This window comes from Schistocerca americana, chromosome 5, assembly GCF_021461395.2.
Source record: "Schistocerca americana isolate TAMUIC-IGC-003095 chromosome 5, iqSchAmer2.1, whole genome shotgun sequence".
Lineage (NCBI taxonomy): Eukaryota > Metazoa > Arthropoda > Insecta > Orthoptera > Acrididae > Schistocerca > Schistocerca americana.
The window spans coordinates 479,921,859-479,948,609 of record NC_060123.1 but is presented as its reverse complement, the minus strand read 5'-3'; the positions used below and the strand labels follow the sequence as shown (position 1 = coordinate 479,948,609).

General features: G+C 40.6%; 1 protein-coding gene across 1 annotated transcript in view; it reads left to right on the top strand.

Moving 5' to 3' along the window:
- The window catches only part of LOC124616459 (trissin receptor-like), an 87,269-nt gene that overhangs the window by 4,617 nt on the left and 55,901 nt on the right, over window positions 1–26,751 (top strand). The window contains exon 2 of the mRNA XM_047144768.1: window positions 9,584–9,728. Within this exon, the coding sequence (XP_047000724.1) occupies window positions 9,584–9,728 (145 nt within the window). The remainder of the gene's footprint in view (window positions 1–9,583; window positions 9,729–26,751) is intronic.

The window sequence follows — 26,751 nt, the reverse complement described above, 5'->3', positions numbered from 1 at the left end:
CACGCCACGATAAGACCACGAGACATATTGCTGGCACTCGCCTACTCCGTTAGAGCGACAAGTCAAATAATCTGATGGTGTGTGTACCGAAGGTCTTATAGTACGCACACCACAAAAAGTAAAATTCTTTATTTTTGAGTATTAGGTTGTTTGGGGCTTCAGCTTCATTTGAAATATTATTTAAGGTAAAACCTTACGCTTTCTGCCTTTTGAAAATTTATTGTAATTGTGTTTTAAATCATGGGCCTTCAGCCGTTTTAAAAGTTAAAGACGTTGTCCCCTTAAGTCATAAGATTGTGTGACATATTCAGTCGATAGTTAAGCTCGGAAAATTGCGCTGTAATGTTTGGGCAACTGAATAAAGTTATATGTGTTCGAGTGTAACTGACAGCCACCCAGTTCTGGCCCCTTTCCACAATTCCAACTACCTGTTCTCTCCTGCGGATTTAACCACGCGTCTCAAACTGTTTTTAATTTGATTCTTAGACATTAGGTCCTACACAAAAGTGTAAACGTCTCTGTGTGTGTGTGACTGTATTAGGCTAATGTATACAAAGTAAAGTTGGATGTATTCAGTGTCCTGTGGCACTATCGCTCGGAGGCAATGCAATCAACAGCGACTTGATCTCATGGTAGCTCTACGACCAGCTTTATAAGCACTGAAGGAGGATGTTCTACCAAAAAGTTTGAGTTATTCATGTGATGGAACCATATCAAAGACGACATTAGTGTTCATAGAAAGTGTGGGTCGTGATTTGGAGTCCAGTCTAGACAAGAGTGTTGTGTCTGATTTACCTCTAATACGTGTATTTTACTGGTGCTATTACATCATTTTACGAATAGCGCCAGTGGAAGAAAAAAATTCGTGTGGTAGTCGATATCTCACGTTGCACAGAGAATACAGACATAAAAAGAAGGCTGCTGATGTGATATAATTTCATTCAATTCGCTCCTCGTTTCATAAATCCGGCATCAATTACGAACAGTTGATCTATTCCATATGTATTATCATAGATGAAAACTACTTTATCCCTCATCATGCAGGCAAAGAAACGGAAAAACAACTTCCTGCTGCTCGCGTGAGAGGCTTCAGCGACCGCATAGGCAAAGAATTATGCCGCGGAGGAATTAAACAAATAATTCAGAACGGTCGCAAGATCCGGGATGTGTTGAGGACCACGAAGGGTATAGTAGATGCGCTCCTTACAGCAAGTGTCTATGAAATTCGACAGTGCGGAGAAGCATACGCCGTTGAAACCTGAAGAGCGATTAGCACTCGCGTGTCGCAGAGTGGACGTTACTTGCATCTGGGGCAACACAGCGGATCAGCTATAGCTGAACTCACCCAGGAATGCTGCAGAGCTATTAATTTTCAAGAACCTCGTGTGTTTGCTCGGCAGTGTTCAATGCAGGAGCGAGAAAAAGAGAGTCTATCAAAGTAATGAAACACCGCAATGCTGTGAACATCGGAAAATGACTACAAGTTTTTGCGGTTTGGCTGTCAGCGATTCCAATCCGTCGGACTACGTATTTTTGACAACTAGCAGCTTCACATGTTCCAGGTTCGACAGTACTAACAAGAGGCCACAAGAGAACTGCCATGCGGATTTAACGTCTCGTTGCAGGAAAACACTGCCCCCTGGTACAAGCTGCCGATTCCCTGTTGCCTACCAATCGCCTGCCGCACTACCACAGTCACCTTTTCATAGCACTGGCACCCCGGCCAGATAACAACCGAGATAATAATGTATGTAGGGGACATCCATCACCAGACTCCAGCAGTTAGTCACCCTGAAGAGGATCGATGCGAAGTCGACCGAAACTTTGGAATTGTGGTCCTTTTAGTGGTTCATCTTGACGCCGAATAATACCCAAAATGATGTTATTAAATGGAAAATGGCCGTGGAAACATAGAAACTCACACAGCTCATCTTCATTCTCACACTTTTTTTGAAAACTTACTTAATTCAGTCGAAGCACTAAGTCAAAAAACCTCGAGTTTAATTTCTGTTATACAGACGAAATTAGTTTCCTAATATTCTGAACTAATGATATCGTTTCATATGTCACGGTAAAATTACGTTTGAGTTTCATTTCGACATTTGTAACCTATCCACCACCTTTCAATCAATTTCATTCAGTACCGTATAAATAGGATTTGTATGCGATAAGAACAGACAATTTGTTGACGGCTAATAATGTAATTACCATGCAAGCAATCCTCTGTATAACAGACCGTTTGTTATATATTTGTTTGGAATGATCAGTCTTCTAACTAGTTTGATACGGCCCATCACGATCACGTCTTCTGTGCCAATCTCTTCATCTACGTCCTCAGTTATTTTCTGGATGTTTTCCGGTCTCTGCCTTTCTCTACAGTTTTTACCCTCTACAGCTCCCTCTAGTACCACCGAAGCTACTCTGTGAAGTCTTACCATATGTCCTACTATCTTGCCCCTTCTTCTGGTCGGTGTTTTCCACATATTCCTTTCCTCGACGCTTCTCTGCAGAACCTCTTCACTCCGTACTTTATCAGTCCACCTAATTTTCAACATTCGTCTGTAGCACTACATCTCATATGCTTCAATTATTTTCTGATCCGGTTTTCTCACAGTCAATGTTTCATTACCATACAACGCTGTACTGCAAACATACATTCATAGAAATTTCTGCCTCGAATTAAGGCCCATGTTTGATACTAGCAGACATTTCTTCCCCAGGAATGCCCTTTTCGCCAATGCTAATCTGTTTTCTTTGTCGTCCTTCCCCCGTCCGTCAAGCGTTAATTTGCTGCGTAGGTAGCAGAATTCCTCTCCTTCCCCGGTAGCTGAGTGGCCGTGTTCGGTCAGAGAGCTGGTTAGCCTCTGTAATAGAAAAACTGGGTGGAAGAATCAACATATTAACTTGCCCAGATATCATGTGACGTTCGCAACGACCACAAAGATCAACAACGAACAAAATTAAAATAAAAGTGGTCAGTGCGATATAACGTCAATCCTAAGGTCCTGGGTTCGATTATCGGCTGCGTCGGAGATTTCCTCCGCTCAGTGACTGGGTTTTGTGTTGTCCTAATCATCATCATTTCATCTCCATCGACGCGTAAGTCACCGAAGTGGCGTCAAATCGAAAGACTTGCACTCGGTGAAGGGCCTACCCGACGGGAGGCCCTACGCACACGACATTTATTTAGCAGAATTCCTTTGCTTCATCGGCTTTGTGATCACTAATCCTGATGTTAAATATCTCGCTGTTCTCATTTCTGCTACTTCTCATTACTTTCGCCTTTATTCGATTTACTCTCAAACTATATTTGCACTCATTAGACTGCCCATTTCATTGAGCAGATCCTGTAATTCTCTTCCTCTGAGGACAGCAACGTCATCAAAGAAGTTTATCATTGATATCCTTTCACCTTACGTTTCAGTTCCACTGTTGAACCTTTAATTTAGTTCCAGTACTGAACAGTAGGGGCGAAAAACTACATCCATGCCTTACATTTTTTAATCTGAGGACTTCGTTCTTGGTCTTCACTCTTATTGTCTAGTCTAGGCTCTTGTACGCATTGTATATTACCCGTCTCTCCCTATACTTCCCCATATTTTTATCGGAATTTCGAATATCTTCCATGGCATTGTCGAACGCTTTTTTCAGGCCGACAAAACCTATGAATGTCTCTTGTTCTTTCATTAGTATTGCTTCCGCTATCAACCACAACGTCATAACTGAATCTCTGACGCCTTTAACTTTTCTAAAGTCAAGCTGATCGTCATCTAACAAATCCTCAATTTTCTTTTCCATTCTTCTGTATAGGATTCTAGTACGCAACTTGGACGCATGAAAAGTTAAGCTGATTGTGCCATAATTCTCGAACTTGCAAACTCCGGAATTGTGTGGATGACATTTTTCCGAAAGTCAGATGGTATATCGCTAGACTCATATATTCTTCACACCAACTTGAATAGTCTTTTAGTTGCCACTTCCTTCAATGATTTTAGAAATTCTGATGGATATTATCTATTCCTTCTGCCTTGCTGAATCTTAAGCCTTCAAAAGCTTTTTTCAAATTCTGACTCTAATACTGTATCCGCTAGGTCTTCTGTGTTGATTCTTTCTTCTTTCTTCGTCATCAGACAAGTCTTCCGCCTCGTAGACGCCTTCAATGTACTCTTTCCATCTCTCTCCTATGTTTTAAGAATGAAATTCCCGTTTCACTCTTGATGATACCACCCTTGTCTGTAATTTGTTCGAAGCATGTTTTGACTTCTCTACATCCTGGGTCAGTCCTTGCTGCGATCCTTTTTTTTCGTTTTTTTGTTTTGTTTTCGATTTCTTCACATTTTTCATGCATCCATTTCACCTTAGGTTCCCTGCATTTCTTATTCGTTTCATTCCTAAGTACGCAACTTGGACGCATGAAAAGTTAAGCTGATTGTGCCATAATTCTCGCACTTGCAAACTCCGGAATTGTGTGGATGACATTTTTCCGAAAGTCAGATGGTATATCGCTAGACTCATATATTCTTCACACCAACTTGAATAGTCTTTTAGTTGCCACTTCCTTCAATGATTTTAGAAATTCTGATGGATATTATCTATTCCTTCTGCCTTGCTGAATCTTAAGCCTTCAAAAGCTTTTTTCAAATTCTGACTCTAATACCGTATCCGCTAGGTCTTCTGTGTTGATTCTTTCTTCTTTCTTCGTCATCAGACAAGTCTTCCGCCTCGTAGACGCCTTCAATGTACTCTTTCCACCTCTCTCCTATATTTTAAGAATGAAATTCCCGTTTCGCTCTTGATGATACCACCCTTGTCTGTAATTTGTTCGAAGCATGTTTTGACTTCTCTATATCCTGGGTCAGTCCTTGCTGCGATCTTTTTTTCGTTTTTTTTTTGTTTGTTTTCGATTTCTTCACATTTTTCATGCATCTATTTCACCTTAGGCTCCCTGCATTTCTTATTCGTTCCATTCCTAAGTGACTCGTATTTCAGTACTCCTGAATTACCCCGAACGTTTTTGTACTTCCTTCTTTCAATGATCAGCTGAAATATTCCTTCTGTTACCCATGGTTTCTTCGGTTTTACCATTTTTGTAACTACGTTTTTGTTTCCAACATCTGTGGTTGCAGCGTTTAGAAATTTCTAGTCCTCTTCAACTAAACTGGCTATGGAGCTACCCTTTATCGCAGTATCTTTAGCCTTGGAGAAATGCACACGTATGTCTTCAACCCTTAGTGCTCCCATATCCCATTTCTTTGCACGTAGATTCTTTCTGACAAGTCTCTTTAACTTTAGTGTACTCTCAATCACTACTAAAATCTGATCTGAATCTATATCTGCTCTTGTCTAAGCCGGCCAGATTGGCCGGGCGGTTCTAGGCGCTACAGTCTGGAACCGCGCTACCGCTACGATCGCCTCGGGCATGGCTGTGTATGATGTCCTTAGGTTAGTTAGGTTTAAGTAGTTCTAAGTTCTAGGGGACTGATGACCTCAGATGTTAAATCTCATAGTGCTCAGAGCCCATTGAGCCCCCCTTTGCTCTTGTGAAAGCCTTACAATCCAGTATCTAACTTCGGGATCTCTGGCCGATCACGGCGAAATCTAAATGAAATCTTTCTGTATCTGCCGGGATTTTCCAAGTACACGTTCTTCAGTATTACCAGCTGAAATTTATAGCAAAACTCAGTTATCTCCTTTCTAGTACCAAACTCATATCCTTCCGTAACCATTTCCTCTTCTCCTTGCCCTATCACATTATTCCAGTACCCCTTACTATCAGATTTTCGTCTCCATTATCTCCATTTACACAATGAATTGCCCTTTCTGCTGTGTTGATATTACCCTGTACTCATCTGATCAGAAATCCTTGTCGGTTTTCCTTGCCATTTAACTGATATCTAGATTCAGGCTTACGATATACCATTTCAGATTTTATAGCTTCTCTACCACGTTCACGCTTCTGAATTCCACGTTTGGATTCGCAGAACGTTGTCCCTGAGATCCGAATAGAGGACTACTATGGAATCTTTTGCCAATGAAATGGAGAGATCATAGTGACATTCTTTTCAGTTACAGGCCGCATTAGCTGTGGATGGCAATGTGCATTTAATGCAGTGGTTTACATTACCTTCTGCATTCTTATGCCGTTGGTCATTACCGATCCTTCGACCTTGTAGGGGCATTTCCCACCCCAAGGGCAAGAGGATGTCCTTCATCTCTGCCCGCTTCTCCGCCGTCTTTGACGAGACGGTGGGCAAAATGTGGGTGACTTGTAATTCTGGATGACTTTGGCCGCTATTACTGACTACCTTTTATTCAAAATTTTTCGTAGTGATATGGTTTGAGCTTGGGACCGAACCCATTAGATTACTAATCAAAAACGCTGTCACTAGACCACATTAAACTTAATTTAAATCATAAGGCGCGTCGTAATTCCGACATAAGTCCGGTGTCTGTCATGACTAGTCACTAAAGTAAAAGCCACAGCCTCAGATGAAGAAATGGAGGGAGGGAGGGGGGGGGGGTTGTGGGGGGAGGCAGTTCTAGGGGGGGGGGGGGAGGGAGCTCTGGTTCAGTAGTGGTTACTGTCTGGACGGGGTATCGACGAGTGTAGCCTAGCAGACGTTTTGAGAGCCTCAGATGTGTGTAAGTTTCTATATGTCGCTTTGTGGTTTATGCCTACGGCGAATGGGGCCATATGAGGCATCGAGATATTTCGTTACATCGATCTCACGATATTGTCTATCTACAGAACAATAATAAAGAAACATTATTAGAAGTTGTTGTTCATTTCTTATAAAGTTAAAAAGGCTCTCACAACTGAACATATCAAGCGGGGAAGTAGCAATCCTCGAACACAGTTGAGTACAAGATAAATGTATCCACGTGAGTTGTGGATTTGGGGATCCATATTATTAGTGGGGCTCGAATGAATGATACTTAAAATAAGTTTCCAACGTTCCAAAAAGGTAATCAGTGTCCTTGTGCCTCCGTAACTTTGGAGACCAATGTGAAACACGGACAATAAATAGTTTGGACAGGAAGAGAATAGAAGCTTTCGAAATGTGGTGCTACAGAAGAAAGCTGAAGATTAGATGGGTAGATCACATAACTAATGAGGAGGTATTGAATAGAATTGGACAGAAGAGGAGTTTGTGGCACAACTTGACGAGAAGAAGGGACCGGTTGGTAGGACATGTTCTGAGGCATCAAGGGATCACAAATTTAGCATTGGAGGGCAGCGTGGAGAGTAAAAATCGTGGAGGGAGACCAAGAGATGAATACACTAAGCAGATTCAGAAGGATGTAGGCTGCAGTAGGTACTGGGACATGAAGAAACTTGCACAGGATAGGGTAGCATGGAGAGCTGCATCAAACCAGTCTCAGGACTGAAGACCACAACAACAACACACAACGGTAAGGAGAGGTGCGGAAACTGGACAAGAACAAAAATGGTTATCGAGCAAGTTATCACAGTGGACGGAAGATTTACTTAACTTCTGTTTCTCCAAACGTACAAAGTATCATTACGAATGACACGACAAGAATTAACGTGTATCTCAAAATGTCCAAAAGGAAGAGGTTCCCTGTAGTACTTGACGAACTATGATGTAGACTACCGGCGTGTGCATAGCAACAGGTACTGAAGAAGCTCTGAATGTCAATAGGCTGTGTCACTGCCGCCGGCCTTCCTACATCGCGGCGGCAGAGGGCGCTCGAGGTACAGAGCCGCTGAATGTGTGATTCAGTGGGCACGCTCCATTGGCTCCACCACATCCTACATGACCACTATCAGCGTCGGACGGAAACATAATATACCGTTCCCAATTTTGATACGCTGGTAGGGTGGTATTGAACTGGAAGGCATCGTCGAATTACATAGGGTACATTACGAAACAAACGACAAGAATGCAGGGAACAGCTGGCAAACTTCAGGCACAGAGAACAAAGTACCATTAGTCTGTGGGTAACTATTACGCTATAAAATTTGTCACATAAGAGACGAAACACCGAGCAGAAAAGGTTATTTTCAAAAATGTTCAAATGTGTGTGAAATCTTACGGGACTTAACTGCTAAAGTTACCAGTCCCTAAGCTTACACACTACGTAACCTAAATTATCCTAGGGATGAACACACACACCCATGACCGAGGGAGGACTCGAACCTCCGCCCGGATCAGCCACACACTCCATTACTGCAGCGCCTAGACCGCTCCGCTAATCCCGCGCTGCAAACGTTATTTTCCATTTACTTTGAATCCACTGTATAAATTCAGTCGCTGTGGGGAATCGCTTAAGATATGAAACAGTTTCCATCAGGCAGTTATTTCGAACGAGTACATTGTTATGAGTGCTAGGTAGTTCAGGGTGTGTATTCATTCTGAAGTGCATATCAGATGTAACAAAGTAGGGCAGAAAGGTAAAGTCTGTAGCGCAAGACCCTGACCGGACTCTCGGCCGTCTGCGCTTGGAGTGCAGGCCTGCGATCCACCGTGACAGTAGGAGGGAGAGATTGGCCGGTAACTCACTCTGCCCGCCTTTCATCCCCGGAAAGAATCCCGGTACCCATTTTGACAGCAGGCTAAGTGGACTTAGGCCATCCCAGAGAGATTAGGACAAGGAAACTTCCCTGCCCGCATCCGAAATTGAACCAGAGACGTCAAAAATTCCATCCATGCACAGTTACGGACGTTATGTTATATCGTTACATACAGGATGAAAATTATCGAAGTACACGAAGTGAAATCGACGTGTCTTCTGAACAGTTTGCGTTAGGACGTTCAATCTGCAGGGTTGGCCGCGTTGCGTGATAGAAATTAGTATGCGTATGCGCTTTGGTTTATCGACGAAGCCCACTTTCATTTGGATTGGTTCGTCAATAAACAAAATTGGTTCATTTGTGTGAGTGAGAATCCGCGTTTCGCGATCGAGAAGTCTCTTCACCCTCAGCGGGTGACTGTGTGGTGTTCAACGTCCAGTCACGGAATAATCGGGGCGATATTCCTTGATGGTACGGTAACCCCAAAACCTTTGTTAACCTGAGAATAGCCATTCAGGAAGTCGTCGACACCATCGACGTCCCGACACTTCAGCGGGACATGTAGTATTTCGCTATTTGTCTGCGCCACATAATCACCAATGATGGAAGGCATATCGAACAAGTCAGCACCTTAGTCCGAATATCTGTAGTGACGTTTACATGTTGAGTAAAGTGCGTGCACGCCATAATTTGTAACTAATATATTTTTTCATGTAGCTCAATAATTGTCACCCTGTGCGAGTGTGATGGAGCCACATCAATCGCGTACTTGGGAATAGACAAACAGTCTAAATAGTAGTGACTCATTAATACACATTTAAACTAACAGCCTAGGGAAACGTGACAGCCTAATGGAGGCTGTGATTCTCACCCAGAAGAATCCAACTGGTGGTCAGTAATGTTCACACAACACAGGTGATAATAGTGGATTTCAGATGGATAAAATGACTGTCTTAAGAGTTCGCATAAGTGATAATCTTAAAGCATACAGCTAATGACTGCTGCCGCGAAGGCACTGAAAACTGAGTAGCGGTGTTGGTTGTGCAGGTAACCTGCTGGTCATAGTGGTGGTGACCATGTCGCGCCGGCTGCGCTCCATCACCAACTTCTTCCTGGCGAACCTCGCCATCGCAGACCTCTGTGTCGGCCTCTTCTGCGTCTTCCCACACCTCTACCTGCAGCTCTACAACGAGTGAGTACCCGGGCAGGAACTACACTTCGTACAGACGCATGCTCAACACTTCAGCGTTGTGCTTGGCTATTATTTCTGTTACCTTATGAACTTTAATTTGTGTGGGCATTTGTAATAGTGATATGTCTTATTAACTTATTTAAAGAAATTCCGACTACTGAAGAACACAGAGGAATAAATAGTGTTGTGAGAAGTTTTGTCCTTCAAGGTTTACAGTATTGGCAAATCCTGAATAAATCCGAAATCTGAGTCGTATTGAATACACATCTTCTCCTACCAAACATCGCGGCAACATGTAGCTGTAACTTAAGTCATACGGTTACAGATTTAGAGACCGCACAGCTCCAAGAAGAGTAAAAAAAATACAACGAACACGACGGAAACTAATGGGTTTTCGCTGTTTCCCTTTGAAGCATGTGTATGACATATGATGGCACATCGCTAAAGTCAGCAAATGGAGGACAGATACCGTAGCTAATGTTGTTTAGATTACTTTCTGCAACCTGATGTCGAACAACATCGACTGTCCTTGGCAATCGCACCAGCCTCATTTTCTTAGTTTCTGTGTTAGACCCTTCTAGGCAAGTTCCAATTTCTTACTACATCTTTAATTGGTCCCATATTTCCTTCTGGTATACCTTCGTTGTTTTGTAGTTTTCAGTTTTCCTTTCTATAGACCACTTTTCGTTAGTTCTTCTTCTATTATGTTGTTATTTTTCCATGTCGTTTTTCACTTCTTGAACAAATATGGATGCTGACCTCTTTTCCTCTAGATATTTTAAGATTATTTTGATTAATTTGTAGTCATCCGTTGTCTATGCCCAAAGAATAGTAATCCCCTCTTCCTTATGGTTTCTGATACATTATTTATGTTGTTATAACATTTGATGTTAATTTTTAAATTACAAAATTCTGAAGAACCTAATATTTTCTTTCGAATTCTTGTTTCCTTTTTATAATAATTCAAGTCAATACTTCAGTGCAAAGCATTCGCTAGCTTGTAGGCATTCCAATTTCACTACTGTGTTGTAATTAGTTATTTTTACGTTTTTAGAACGGTAGTATTTTCACTTGTACTCTTAATTATAACGAGAGCACATCTTGTGAATCCGTTCCTCTGCAGAAGATGTTCATAAATTATTGTCATGGCTTGTTTCTACTAAATATTCGATTTCTTACCATTTCATTTGGATAAACGTCTATGCTTTAAACATTTAGATCATTTATCCTATTCATCGTAAATTTTGTTCCGTCTGCTGACGTTCATTGGTATTTTGGCCATTTTTGTGTTTCCAGGAGACTGTCTTCTGTGGTATTTGTTGCTGGATTGCAGAAAATTTTGTAGAATCATGGGTATATGTTCTCGTTATTGAAAAAGAAACCTTATTCTTCTTCCCAAGCATCAGTGGTAATGTTTTGTGAATATTTTCTTCTTTCAAGATTCTCACACTTGTTTCTTTGACATAATGGAAAAGGAATGGAGATACGCGAAGCTCGGAAATGGAGTTTGCAGTTGCCTTATGCAACGCATAGGCTCATCATGTTCCGAGGATGTCCAACATCGGCAATATGGGGTTCTGGGAGTAGCGTTGGAAACCTTCAAGACTTACATTAAAGGAGAAGCACCTTGCAGGTGCTCTGAATGCAAAATTCTTGCTAAAACCTGGCAAACGAAGAGTAATGGATATTGTCTGAAACATGCAGGGACTAAGCTTCTGTACCACTGTGTGTCAGAAAGAAAATAAAATACAATACCTATAGACACACCAGGACTGAAAGGTATGGGAGGTATGCCACTGCTAGGTATGGCCTCCTATGTCGATAAAACGGTCGTTGCTCCTACTGAAGTATCTTTTGTAAATGTTAAATGTAATAGCTAAATGTAAGTTTGTTAAGCTGTCATATAGGAATAAATGCTGACAATAAGAAGAATCTAAGTAAAGCAAAATATCTGTAAAATATCCTAGGCGATGAAATTTTCGAAGCCTTATAGTTAAATGTTGTGTCTACTGGGTGAATTCAACACACAAATAGTCAAATAGATTGACAGGAAATTCTAGGGGAATGAATTACACACGAAACAACAAACAAAAGTAACATAGGACTGATTAATCTCCTTAAATCATTTCAGCTGATATGTATGTCAGATTTATTCAAGAAAGTTGCAAGGAAAGAGGAGACCTGAACGCCTCCTCATCTGATTTGAAAATTCCTGATCTACCATGTAACGACATCTAAAATAAAAATGGGGAAACTAAGAACGTCAAAGTAGTAAGAACTGTACTAGGAAATGGTAAATTTGACTCTCATCACTACCATCCTAAAATAAATCCTAACCTTCTGCTCCGGAAAGTCAAAAGCAAGCGAAACTATTTATTATATTACTGGATAAGCAACAGAAAAGTTTCAAGAGAAAATTAAAATAATAAGTCATAGTAACTGGCAAACACTGTCCAAACAAATTAACAACAATCCTTTCAAGGCGTCTTCATTTTTGTTCAGTCTGGCTTCCATAATCAACCGCAACATCAGAACTGCCTATCTGGTACCTTTACCTTTTCTAAAGCCAAACTGATCCTCATCTGAAACAACTTAAATTTTTTTCATTATTCTGCTTGTTATTTTTGTCGGCAACTCGAACTGTTAAGATAATTGTACGGTATTCCTCGAACTTGCCGGCTCTTGCGATCTTCGTATTTGTGTGAATGATGTTTTTTTCCGAAAATAAGATAGTATGTCGCCAGACTCATACATAATACACACCAATGTGAATTACTGTTTTGTTGCCACATCTGTCAATGCTTTCAGAAATTCTGACGGAATGTTGTCTATCTCTTCTGCCTTATTCGATCGTAAGTTTTCCAAAGCACATTTAAATACTGATTCTAAAATTGGTTCACCTATCTCTTCCGTATCTACTTCTTTTTCTTTTCCTATCTTGACATTAGACAAGTGTTTCGCACCTTAGAGGCCTTCAATGTACTCCTTCCACCTATCCACACTCACCTTTGCAATTAACGGTGGAATTCCAATTTTACTCTTAATGTTACCATCCTTGCCCTTCTGACTATCATTACTTGTTCTATTTCTTCACATTTTTCATTCAGACATTTCGCCTTATCTTCCCTGCACTTCTCATTTATTTCATTCCTAACTGACTTGTATTTATCATTCCAGAACATTTTTGTACTTCGTTGTTTCATCGATCAGCTGAAGTATTCCTTCTGTTACCCGAGGTTTTCTTCGCTGTTACCATCCTTGTAACTATATATTTCATTCAACTTCTGTGATTGCCCTTTTTAAAGATGTCGTTCCTCTTCAATTGAATTGCCTACAAAGCTATTTCTTATCGCAGTATCTATAGCCCTAGAGAACATTAAGTGTACCTCTTCATTTCTTAGCATTTCCGTATCTCACATCTTTGTGCATTGATTTTTCCTGAGTAGTGTCTTATACTTTAGGCGACTCGTCATCATTCCTAAATTGTGGTCTGTATCTCCTCCTCGGTACGTCTTACAATGCATATCTGATTTCAGAATCTTTGCCTGGTCATGATGTAATTAAACTCGATTCTCTCCGTATCTCCCGGTCTTTTCCAAGTTTACCTCCTCCTCTTGTGATACTTGAACAGAATATTTGCTGTTACTACCTGAAAGTTATTGCAGAACTCAATTAGTCTTTCTCCTGTCTTGTTCATATTACTAAGCTCATATTTTCCTTTAACCCTGTTTTCTACTCCTTCCCCTACAACTGCATATTATTGCCGGCGTTGGTTTGCTGTTGATTCTGATGAGAACAAGCCTACCAATGAGTTTTTCACAGTAACTCACTCTCTGTTCTATCTTCCTGTTCATAACGTATCCTACTCCCCTTTTACCATTTCCTCTGCTGTAGATACTACCCTAGTTTCATCTGATCACTATTCCTTGTTTTCTTTCCATTTCAGTAACCCCCACGATATCTAGGTTGAGCCTTAGCATTTCCCTTTTCAGATTTTCTAGCTTCCCTACCATACTCAAACTTCTGACACTGCACGCCCCGCCGAGTAGAACGTCATCTTTTGTTTGGTTATTCAATCTGTCTCATAGTCACTTACCCCTTGGCAGTACCCTGCCGAAGATGCGATTGAGAGACTAGTCCAAGAGAGGTCATAATGATACTATTTCAATTACAGACCACATCTATAGTTTATACACACACTGCGCCTTTAATGCAGTGGTTTCCAGTGTTTTCTGCATCCTAATGCCTTTGATCAGTTCTGATTCTTCCGCCGTTCGGGGAAATTTCCCACCCCAGAGGATAGGGAGTGCCCTGAACCTCTATCCGCTGCTCTACCCATTTTTAGAAGGCCTTTGGCAGAGTGAGAGTGACTTCTCATGGACGAATTCATCAGTCACCATCTGACAATGTTTATTCAAAATTTATGTGGCGGCGGGTTTCGAACCAGGGATCGAGGACATTTTGATTGGTAATCAAAGACGCTATCCATAGCCGCTGGTCCTGTCCTAGTATTTACATAAGAGGCTCCCTTGTCACCGATCAGAAAATGGTAGTACGTGGCCGAAAATGGACATTTCTATGCAAGATTTTTAATAAATCACATTTCAATTACGGTCGCACAGTCTTCGTGTTTTTAAAATACTCGTTTTAATGTTCTGAAAAAAAGACTTTTTACACTTATTAGGAAAGCGAATAAATAAAATAGTAAGAGTAAGAGAAGTGTTCAGACTCTGATATTTAAATTGCAATTAACATCTAGCTTTGATAATATTACTATTGAATATGCGGGCTACTTACATTGGTAAAGCTCTTCCTTCACGGCGGGTCGTACTTGAAGTCACTTCGTTTCTCGTTGATGGACTGGCATGTGGGGAGGGCCTCATGACTGTCTGTGTAGTAGTTTTCGTGGGATCGCATATAATATGCCGTGCATCATCTGTATGCTACAATAAGAAATGAACTGATGACCAACTAAGAAACTGCACCTTTAGTTGTACTTTGGGAAACGTAATTAAATCGCTCTAATACGCAAGTAACTAGTGACAAAACTGAAAAAAATGGAACTGCCATCTTATTTGATAATTTTGAAGTAAAGCTTACTTAGAATATTCACGCAGTAATGAGCTTATGGCATTGTTGGCCGGGAGGCCCCATCCGGGGAAGTTCGGCCGCTGAGTGCGAGTCTTATTTCAGTCGACGCCACATTGGGCCACTTGTGTGCCGGTGATGAGGATGAAAAGGTGTGGACAACACAACACCCAGTCCACGAGCGGAGAAAATCCCCAACCCGGCCGGGAATCGAATTTCGGGCCAACTGTGTGGGAGGCAAGTTCGGAACCAGCCAGCTAAGCACGCAACCCACGTCATAATAATTTTAGCCCTTTGTAGCCAAAAATACTTTTATGCAAGAAAATGAAACACCTACGTCCGTCCTTATGATGTCATTTATTGTATGGCTACCTAAGGCTTGACGATGGTGATCTGAAGCACCGAACTGGTAGCCAAACAATAAATGCCATCGTAAGGTCCGCTGTAGCTGTTTCATTTTCTTACGTAAGAGAACGGCCGAGGTCCCCCAGACTCCCCATCACAGGGAGGGACATACAAAAAATACTTTTGGCCAAAAAAAGGAAATCTCACAAAATTGTTTTAGCTCTCTGCAACATTAAGAAGAGATTTTTAAGCAAATACCTTTTTCAGTAACCTCTGTACCTTTTTTACGCATACTATGATCCAGTAGCACAAAGAGAACTCTGTTCTACACTGAAACTCTGAAGGTGACCATATTTTTTTCAAACAGATTCAGAATAATTACACAGTGTACTCCTGAAGGAATGGTCAGAGTTTAGGGGCTTTGTAGGAATACCATTCGAAGCAAAAAATTGTTGAAAACATGGGCTCTGAGATGGAATGGATGAACACTTCTTCATCATCGACATTTTGAGACAAATCTCTTGTACTGCAAGCTCGTTACTTTCCATATTTTGAGAGGTGGCAGTACGAACCAAAAGAAGGAAAAAATACAGTAAACATGAGCTTTAAAGTGCATACCTTAAGAGCTGTCAGCACTTGTTCATCTTCGCTACTGCGAAATAGATCTGTTCTAATGAACAAGTGCCCGTACCTCGTAAGTTACGCGTTTTAGAGCCCGTGTTTGTTAGACATTTTTCCTTATATTAGTCCAGACTACCTCCTCCCAAGATAAGGAAAGCAAAGAGCTTGTAGTAGCAGAGATTTTTGTCACAATATTGAATATAAAGAAGTGCTCACAGCTCTTAAGGTATTCATCTCAGAGCAAGTGTTTACTAGACTTTTCTGCTTCGAATAATCGTTCGTGTCGTTTCCTTGAATACTGACTATTCTTTCTGAGACTTATACTACTACAAGCCCTGGCTAATTTTGTGAAATTACAATTAGCCTTTTGTGAAATTACAATTAGCGTAACCACAGCAAAATTGTACGGATAATTCTTACATTAAATGTTACATACTTTGTATGTTGCTATTTGTAATATGTGATACGGCTGTGTTTTATGTGCTTGCATGGTCCAGGAAGAAGAAAGAAGCTTTACCTTACATTTCTTCGTTATTGTTTGATTCTCCATACTAAACCGTTCATGTAAGTTTAAAATAACATTGAGATCTGCAATTTTGATATGAAAATGGAGTTACGAAGATTGTTTTCCGCTCTGAGAATTTTAAGTTGTCTGAAAAGACGGGAATAATAAGTTTACGTATATAGCCCTCTCCCTTAAACACACACACACACACACACACACACACACACACACACACACACACACACAGACACACACACACACACAGAGAGAGAGAGAGAGAGAGAGAGAGAGAGAGAGAGAGAGAGAGATGGAGAGAGAGAGAGAGAGAGAGAGAGAGGGGTACACAAACGGGGGAATGATCTCCCGTACACGTATTTGAAAAAAAAGAAACACGTAGTCACATTTCAGCGTGAGAAAATCAACAGTTGAAAATTTAAAAAAAAATTAAAATTGTAAAGTAAGTTGCCGAGAAATAGCCCGATACCCATAAACGGAGGCACAAAAGGATTTTCGGGTTTTCACGAAAGGGCTTGCAGGAGCACATTTATGAGCGGTGTTTCCGGAACATATTTTTTCTCAGTCTGCATGAAACCCCATTTCAGGGAAACGTAACGTAATGAAAGAACGAAATAACCATTTATATTCACCTTGAGAAAGATTGGTGGTGCTGGAAATATGTAAGTAGCGGAGCGTGATGCGTGCGTACTCGGCCACTCACTGACATGATTTGTGCTAGCGCCGGGTCACGGCCCGCTGGAAGCTTTTCCAGTCGGGTCCGATTCAACGACGTTGCTTCACCACACGAGAGTAAAAGGTTCTCACAACCATATTTTTAGAACTCACCGTCAATCAATAGGTGTAGGAGACTAACACATTCAAAATTAAGAGGAAAATAAATTACAGCCCTCGTTTATTACTACATAGTGCTTTTTGGGAACATTTATTCTTTTCGTTTCCTCAGGCATTGGGCTATTAGCTTGTTTAATACTACTGATGCTGTTCGTTTCCTATCTGACATAAAGCGTATCTGTAGTATATGTTTCCTTAGCTTTCATCAGTGATCAGTACGAATGAGATGAATCCTAAGTAAGTGATTTACCATTTCATTCAATAGAAATATTTTCAAGCTCTCATGCTTTATATTTTAAATTTAGATCTTATTTCTCTACATCGTATCCAGGCACTTTGCTAACCTAATAACAATTCACTTACGTGCTCTGTAAAATAATGACTTCTATTTCGTTAGTTCGACGCCTTACTTTACACACCTAAGCGGAAACTTCTTAACATTCTCTTTTCCTACATTTTTCTTTAAATTTCTCTGTAGTTTACTGTTAATTTAATCGATTCATTCAGTTCTAATTTCAGCATAACGTGCAATTTGTGACGCTGAATTAATTCACCTTACCATTTGTTTATCTGCAATAACTATTGTATTTGTAACGTACGCTCCACCTAACTTACATCTTGGGTGGGCTGAGCAAATTTCCTGTACTATTTCCGACTCAACACAAGGGTTAAGGGAACGATTGGTTTCAAGTAGGCATCTAGCTGCAGAATCAATTTCGAAAAGGAAGATGGCTAGCTCTTCAAAATCAGCCTCGAAAACTGCTATGGGGGCTACTTAGGAAAATCCTAAAGAGATCGATGGTATAGACTTAATGACTCGGGACAACAAAGAAGACAGTATTCCAAAGAGTGAACATAAGATAAAATTGTAATTTATGGGTGGTGGTGGTGGTTAGTGTTTAACGTCCCGGCGACAACGAGGTCATTAGAGACGGAGCGCAAGCTCGGGTTAGGGAAGGATTGGGAAGGAAATCGGCCGTGCCCTTTCAAAGGAACCATCCCGGCATTTGCCTGAAACGATCTAGGGAAATCACAGAAAACCTAAATCAGGATGGCCGGAGACGGGATTGAACCGTCGTCCTCCCGAATGCGAGTCAATTTATGGGACGAAGCTGACAGACAAGATTGTGCTACCTACAAAGGAATTATACTAATGCTGCACACCGTACCAAACATATTTTGGAGGATGTTGGATGTAATAGTTAGGTACAGATATAAAAACTGATCATAAAAATAGTACTAGTTTAAACAAGTTGAAATACTGATAACGTAAGAGAAGAAGGTAAAACTCCACGGAAGTGTGGAAAAATATCGTGAAAAAGTGGTCAGAGACGAAACATCACAAGGAGGGTAACAGTGTTGATTTGTCCGCACCCTTAGCTGAGAGGTCAGCGCGTCTGAGTGCCAAGCAGCAGCCCTGGGTTCGACTACCGACCAGGTCGTGGATTTTCTTCACTCAGGGCCTAGGTGTTGTGTTGTTCTCGTCATTATCTAATCATCATCGACTCAGAAGTAGCTGAGTGTGGCGTAAGCTGAAAAGACTTGCAAATTGGTTGCCGAACTTACTCACGTGGGGACTCCCGGCAATCAATGCCACACAATTATTTCATTTCAGTTTGGATTATACTAGAAAAATGAACAAACGATGAGTTCCTTGTATTCCGCCAGATAATGGCAAAACAGTGAAAGGGCACATGATATTCATAGATTTAGGTCAGGAAACATGGAGATGTGTGGGAAGTAGCTAGCGCTGAAGAAATATGTGCGTCTCATACAAAACTTATATGAAATACCAGAAAGAGTTTACATACAAATGTGGACTTGGAAGAATTAATACCAGTTCGTGTTTGCTTGAACGATGGATCATTGCTTAGCCCCTAATTTTTTGATTTACTTGAGGACATCTTGTCAAGGGAACTGGAGAACAAACCGCAATGCTGTTTGCACAGTCAGTTAGTTACTTCCATTTTCCGTGGATCAGTTTTACGATTACTTGTAATGATGCATGCCGGATCATTTTACATTCACATTGAACTCATATGTAAATGTGGCTACATTATGACCGTTCTCAATTGTTACCTTTCTTCCCTTTTTTTAAATACGGTTTTGAGTAACTAACTCCTATCCACTATCTTTTACACAACACAAAAATAGGGATTCTTCTACGATCTAGAAGAAGTTGTCAAGGAGAAGCTTTTTCAGTTAGTTTTAAAATTTGTGTTTCATTTCTGTTAGACATTTTATATCATGTCTCAAGTGAACAAACATTTTTGTGGCAGCGTGGTTCATCCTTTTTTGTGCTAAAGTCAATTTTAATATTTCTTCTGAAATTGGAATTATGTTAACATTGTTCCTTCTGAATTGTAGTGGTTTAAATACAACAAATTTCATGAGGGAAAAAATACACCATGAGGCAGTAGTCGAAATGTCTAACTTCGGAAAAATATGTCTACAATATTATCGTGGGTGAGCGCCACACATTATTCTTACAGAACTTTTTCAGTAATGGGCATTTCGTTCATAATGCTGAGTTACCACAGAACGTCAATCCACGTGACAGTACTGAATGAAAACACCAGTTCTTCTGACGAAGTATGTATTTCTTGATTGATTACAATACTAGTATCAACCGCAAAAAGAACTAATTCTGCCGCTTAAAATATGAAAAACGATAGTGGACCCAAGATTGACCATTGTGTCACCCTATAAGTGATTTCTCCCCAATTGCCGGCCGGTGTGGCCGTGCAGTTCTAGGCGCTTCAGTTTGGAACCGCGTCACCGCTACGGTCGCAGGTTCGAATCCTGCCTGGGCCCTGGATGTGTGTGATGTTCTTAGGTTGGTTGGGTTTAAGTAGTTCTAAGTTCTAGGGTACTGATGACCATAGATGTTAAGTCCCATAGTGCTCAGAGCCATTTCTCCCCAATGAGAAGAATCTCTCCTGCTTACACTGCTTGTGGTTATCACTGTTAGCATTCAACCGTGATTCTTATACACATATTTTAACAACGCGTTTCAATAGACAATGCTCTCATCATCAGGTTGTAAAGTCTATGTCATGAAATTAAACGGACTAAAAAGACAAAATACCGTCACAAACAGTTGGGAAGTCCATATAGTAAAACAGAATTAAAAGTATATCGGACTGTGGGTCCTCGTCTTACATTGAAGTTGTTGACACAAGTCAATGGCCGTCCCATAGCTACCAAGTATGCTGTCGCACTGTGCCGGCTCGGGAGCTGTTGTGGACTGACGTGCCTAGGTGTTGTGGCGTGGTTACAGCCGTGTGCTTGACGGTAACGTTATGCTATTGGGCGCCTTATTTCCTTATTGCATTGGTCTGCCGTCGTTAGCCTCTAGCAACTCCGTCAGTGACATGCTACCAACTTAAAGTCGCATACCTACCCTAAAATAATTCTAAAAACCCGCTAAAAAATCTCATTTCTTTAAAATTATCTTGTGCATTTAGAATATTGCTTTGTTTCTTTTCATGGATAGCTATCTCGAATTCCTCTAGTAAATCAAGTTTCCTCCCTTTCTTTTCTACATGCAATATTTCCACGTTATCTTCTATGCTATTAAGGGGATGGCCTGTTTCATATATATGGTTCGCAACAGCTGATTTGTCATAATTTCCTAACCTGAACGCATCTTTATGTTCTTTATACCGGATCGCGAATGATCTTCCTGTCTGCCCTATGTATTTTGCATCACAAGTTCTGCACTGAATCTTATAAACTCCCGATCTTTCAAACTTATTTATCTTCTCGCCAATATCGTGCTTAAGGCTATACCTCACTAGGTTATTAGTCTGAAAAGCTATTTTAACATCGTATGGCTTAAAAATATTTGCTATCTTTTGTGGGACTGTTCCGTAGTATGGCATCGTGATAATTTTCTCTTTCTCTCCATCAGGTTTTTTCTTTTTGTGCTTATTACTTTTCCGTAACAGTTTTTTAACCATTTCTTTTCTGTAGCCGTTATTCATCGCTACTCTCTTAACGGTATTAATTTCAGTCTCCCTATCTTTTTCGCTCATAGGTATATTGACTGCCCTATGCACGAGACTACGGAAAGCAGCTTCTTTATAAGCCTGCGGATGGCATGAATCATTCGGGATCACGGCATCAGTCGTAGTTTGTTTTCTATAAACGGAGAACGCATGTTTGTTGCCCTGCTTTTTTATATTCAGGTCTAGGAACTGTAGACAATTGTCAGTTTCATACTCCACGGTAAATTCTATTTTATTATGTGCGTCGTTGAACTTTTTTACTATTTCCTCAATGTCCTCACGGGAACCATCGACAAGTAACAGAGTGTCGTCAACATAACGTTTGTAATAAACAATTTTATCCATAATGTTATCGTCAGAATTTAGAACTTTATCTTCAAGGTCGTTGATAAAAATGTGCGCCATTGTTCCTGAAATACTGGACCCCATGGCTAACCCATCGTCCTGAATACAAAATTTGTTATTAAACGTAAAATAATTAAAACTTGTAATGAGCTGAAACTTCCTGGCGGATTAAAACTGTGTTCCCGACCGAGACTCGAACTCGGGACCTTTGCCTTTCGCGGAGTTCAATAAATTCAATTGTCTCTTGCGTTTAAATTTTACCGTATTTAAGGAAATTTCTCTTAATGATTTCCATAGTTTCGTTAACCGGAACACTGGAGTATAAGTTCTTAACATCCAACGAAACCAAACGGAAGTGTCAGTTGTTGTGGCGTAACAAGCTAGTTACGCCACATTGAGAAGGGAGCCGAAAGGCACACGTACACACACGCCGACTGGCGTCAAGTCTGGAACAGGATACGTTATGACTGCTATAAAGAAAATACGTAGCTTTGGAATATACTTAACTTTTAATTACTCCTTGTGATACATCTCTCTTGACTATACAAATGAGACTCGTAAGATACATGCACTGTTACCATTGGCGCCTTGCTAGGTCGTAGCCATGGACTTAGCAGAAGGCTATTCTAACTGTCTCTCGGCAAATGAGAGGAAAGGCTTCGTCCGTATAGTCGCTAGCAATGTCGTCCGTACAACTGGGGCGAGTGCTATATCGTATCTCGAGACCTGCCTTGTGGTGGCGCTAGGTCTGCGATCACACAGTGGCGACACGCGGGTCCGACATGTACTAAATGGACCGCGGCCGATTTAAGCTACCACCTAGCAAGTGTGGTGTCTGGCGGTGACACCACATCAGTGACTTTAATTTCACCTATCATGGTCATACTACCACGCACCGAATAGTTATTTTTATACACGTAAGTCTTTTTCAGAATTTGGTTCAACAATTTCGTTATTTTATATGCTGGACTATTTCGACCGTTAACAATCGGACGAACAGGATGCAGATATTTATGTATCTTCACCTGTGATCTTAATTTGGGGGCCGTTGGATTCATGATAACGCATCTTCTTTTTTCGGCTTCTGTCAGCAGGAAGTGTGTGCGTTTAAGAACATATTTTATTTTAATTTGGAAATTGGATGTTATGTCTTTCGGAGTTTCCGTAATGCCATTTTCAACAAAAAACGCTAAGGTCTTCGAAACGTACTCCTCCGCTTTTAATGTTACGACCGTATTCCCCTTATCCGCTTTCGTGGCAATAGCTTTCACTTCATTAAGTTTTTTATTTATAGAATCGACAGTTAGTCGGTCTGCTCTAGTCTTATGATTAGCACTACTTCGCTTATTTAGTTCGTTTTTAACTATTATATGTAGCTTATGACCGACATGCCCGGTTTCATTATTATTTAATTTGACAATTTCTGTTGTCATTTTAGTGAGGGCAATTACTTCTTTCGCGATCTTCTTGTTAAATGACGGCGCAATATTAAACTTTAATGCCTTATTTAACATTTCTACTTCTGTATTATCAAATGCAATATCCGTTTTGTTAACCACCCGTGGATAAAAGTGTAAAGACGAAAGGCTTTGTTGTTGATCTTTTCCATCTTCGCGCATGTTATTACTTAATTTACGAAGTTTTTTATCTTGTTTTTCTTTTTTCTTTATAAATTCCATCTGTAGTATTTTGTGAAGTCTACATGTAACCTCTTCCCATACGTTCACCGGTAATATTTCCTTGACCTTAGTCTCTGCTTGAACTATTTGTTTTTTTAATTAAGTCTTTCTTTTTATACAGATATTTAATATCTGCACGTATCCAAAACGTTTTTGCTTTTTCAACAGCTAGTCGTCCCGCCCATGACTTGCGATCACCAAGTTTCAACTTCACGTAATTCGGGATAACATGATTCTTCACACATTCTTTGTTAAAGTTTATGTTTGCGGCAGTTTTTAATAACTTACGTCTTAAATTTTTGTATTTATACACTAACCTCAATGTCTCGCCTGACAGCCCGCATCTCGTGGTCGTGCGGTAGCGTTCTCGCTTCCCACGCCCGGGTTCCCGGGTTCGGTTCCCGGCGGGGTCAGGGATGTTCTCTGCCTCGTGATGGCTGGGTGTTGTGTGCTGTCCTTAGGTTACTAAGATTTAAGTAGTTCTAAGTTCTAGGGGACTGATTGCCATAGATGTTAAGTCCCATAGTGCTCAGAGCCATTTTCTCGCCTGACACTAACGATTTAATATAATCCATTATGGAGTCGAGGTAGAAGTTGTCGTTATACTGGTTATCACTGTTAGCATTCATTTTAGGGTAGGTATGCGACTTTGAGTTGGTAGCATGTCACTGACTGAGTTGCTAGAGGCTAACGACGGCAGACCAATGCAATAAGGAAATAAGGCGCCCAGTGGCATAGCGTTACCGTCAAGCACACGGCTGTAACCCACGCCACAACACCTAGGCACGTCAGTCCACAACAGCTCCCGAGCCGGCATAGTGCGACAGCATGCTTGGTAGCTATGGGACGGCCATAGACTTGTGTCAACTACTTCAATGTAATACGAGGACCCACAGTCCAATATACTTTTAATTCTGTTTTACTATATGGACTTCCCAACTGTTTGTGATGGTATTTTGTCTTTTTAGTCCGTTTAATTTGATGACATATACTTTACAATCTGATGATGAGGGCATTGTCTCTTGAAACGCGTTGTTAAAATGTGTATAACAATCGCGGTTGAATGCTAACAGTGATAGCCAGTATAACAACTGCTACCTCGACTCCATAATGGATTATATTAAATTACACTGCTTGTATTGTAATGTATTACTTTCTTTATTCTTTCAGCTGAATATGTCATTACCCAGTAGTGATCACGGAAAATACAAGCTGGCAATATGTTGTTATTTTTTCCTCGTAAAATTTCGTGAGTGAATGAGTCAACGGCATTCTCATTAGAGTAGATCTTCTGAAATCCAAACTGTGATTTACCGTGTAAATTATTGTTGCTCAGGTGAACTATTACTTTAGAATACCAGAGTTTTACAAAAGTTGTGGAAAATAACGTCACTTGTGAAACGGGTCAATAGGTATTGGAACCTCTTATATCACTTATACAATAGCTTAACTAAATTTGTCTGTAAAAGTGCCCTGAAATGGTGATGAATTACATGTTTCAGAAAAGACAGTGCTTATCATATGAGAGCAAGTCTTTAATACTCTTTTGGAAACACCATCAAATCGATACAGTACGAGACTTATTTTATGAGAAAATATATAATTTTCTTGACATGAGGATATCGTTTTGTGAGGCATCAGCAAGTATGACGTACAGTGCTAGCTGAAAGACTGGAGACGAGCGTTACGATATCACTCAACGGTGACAAGTACTAGAATTCTGCACCTTGAGATATATGTATGAATGCACATCATGGTAAAGTGATCTACGGAATAGGGAAGGAATTCATGGGTCTCAGTGTGACAAAAACACAGAAGTTTAAGTAATTGTCAAAGAGAGGACGTATAAAGTACTCGTGAGACCATCACTGCCCTACAGAGTGACGTCATGAGCAAGTTTAAGAAATCAATACAAAAGAATAGATCTAGACAAGATGAAGATTGTGTGATAAATGTGCAAAGTCTGCAAAATTAACATAACAAATGCAAAAATCGATATATACGCTGTCACCAAAATTGATGTTATTGCGAAGGAGGATACACGCGTGAATTTAATAGTCATTAAGATGCAAACTATGTTCCAGACGGTATGACTCCAGTAGCAGAGACATGTTATGAGATCAGAAACGCACTGCAAAAGTGGTGATTGAGAAGGTAGCAGAATGCTCCACGGGTAGAGCACAATGAAAGAGGAACCGGGTCAGACATATTCGAGGTGACCCGTGTTAGAAAGAACTGACGCAAAGGTGAAGTTCTATGTACTAATCATCATTTTCAGTTGATATGGCATCGAGTGCGTCAAACATTGTTTGTCAGAGCTATAACTGTAATTTATAGACTATTCAGAAAAGTTCTCATGATATTAAAATTTCAAAAAATTAGCTTTTTACAAAAACAAACTTATTTCACAAAATCGTCCAATTCTTCTTAAATTTAAATGAATTCAAGTCTGGGATGCGACTACTTTCGTTCCTGTTGTGTGTTAAAAACTCTAAAGAAGCACAAAACTGAAGTGGAACTTGCTGCACAAAAAGAATTTTTCTTACTCTTGATGCACATCATTAGCCGTGTCGTGTCCTCTTTCTTCAATGACGGCAGCACAGTGTCTCGACATACTTCGAATCAGCTGTCGAATGAAATCATGTGGTATTTCTTGCCTCTCCCGTTATACGTCTCCCTGTACCTGCTGTAACATTTCTGTAGGATCTGTACGAGTCCTGGCGCTTCTCTTCAAATAATCCCATAAGTGCTCTATGAGGTTCAGGTGGCGACTAAATTTTGGTTACAGTAGGACATTGATGTTGTGCCGTCGAAGAAAATTATGGACTTAGGAATGCAACATGGTAAAGAGCATTATAGTGGACCAGTAGAAATTTTTCTCCAAGATCTTTGCCAAAGGTCGTACTTGAGGATCAAGCATTTCCCTGATGTACCTCTTCGGTGTTAAACCTCTGTTTTTACAGCTCTGTTCTAGTGTCCACTGTAATTCCTCTCACATCATTATAGTGCCCCCTCCAAAGGGACTTTGGCAACATCATAGCTTCCATATTACGATCCTACGACTTCCCCACACCACGATACGACTGTCGTTTCCATGTAAGCTCACCCTAGTCTCGTTGCAGAGCTGCACTTTCCTCCAACGCCTTAACTGCCAATGTCTGTGGTCTTCAGCAAACTGCATTGCCCTTTCTTTATGTAATTTGGCTAAATGAGGAACATTATTCTACCGTCTGTACGTAAATTGATTTACGTGGAGTCTATTATGGATTTTTTGATGACTTAACTGCTGTGCAGTAGCTTGGAAAAAATCTTCTTGTAGTCCACGAGTTTCTTTTTTTTCTACGACATGAGAAATCGAAGTCAGCGATCATCAACAGCTTTGTTTCCCTTCTACCACCCTAACCTTGCTCTCTTCGAACAGTATGCGGTTCATTGTATCTTTTCTGCAACTTGGATATTCAATTTCAACTTACACCAATTTATCTTGCTATATATCGCTGCCAATGATTCTCCTCCAGAAGAGCTATTCCACGACTGACTTCCTCCGCTGCTAATTGTCCGTTTACCCTCTTACCCACTCT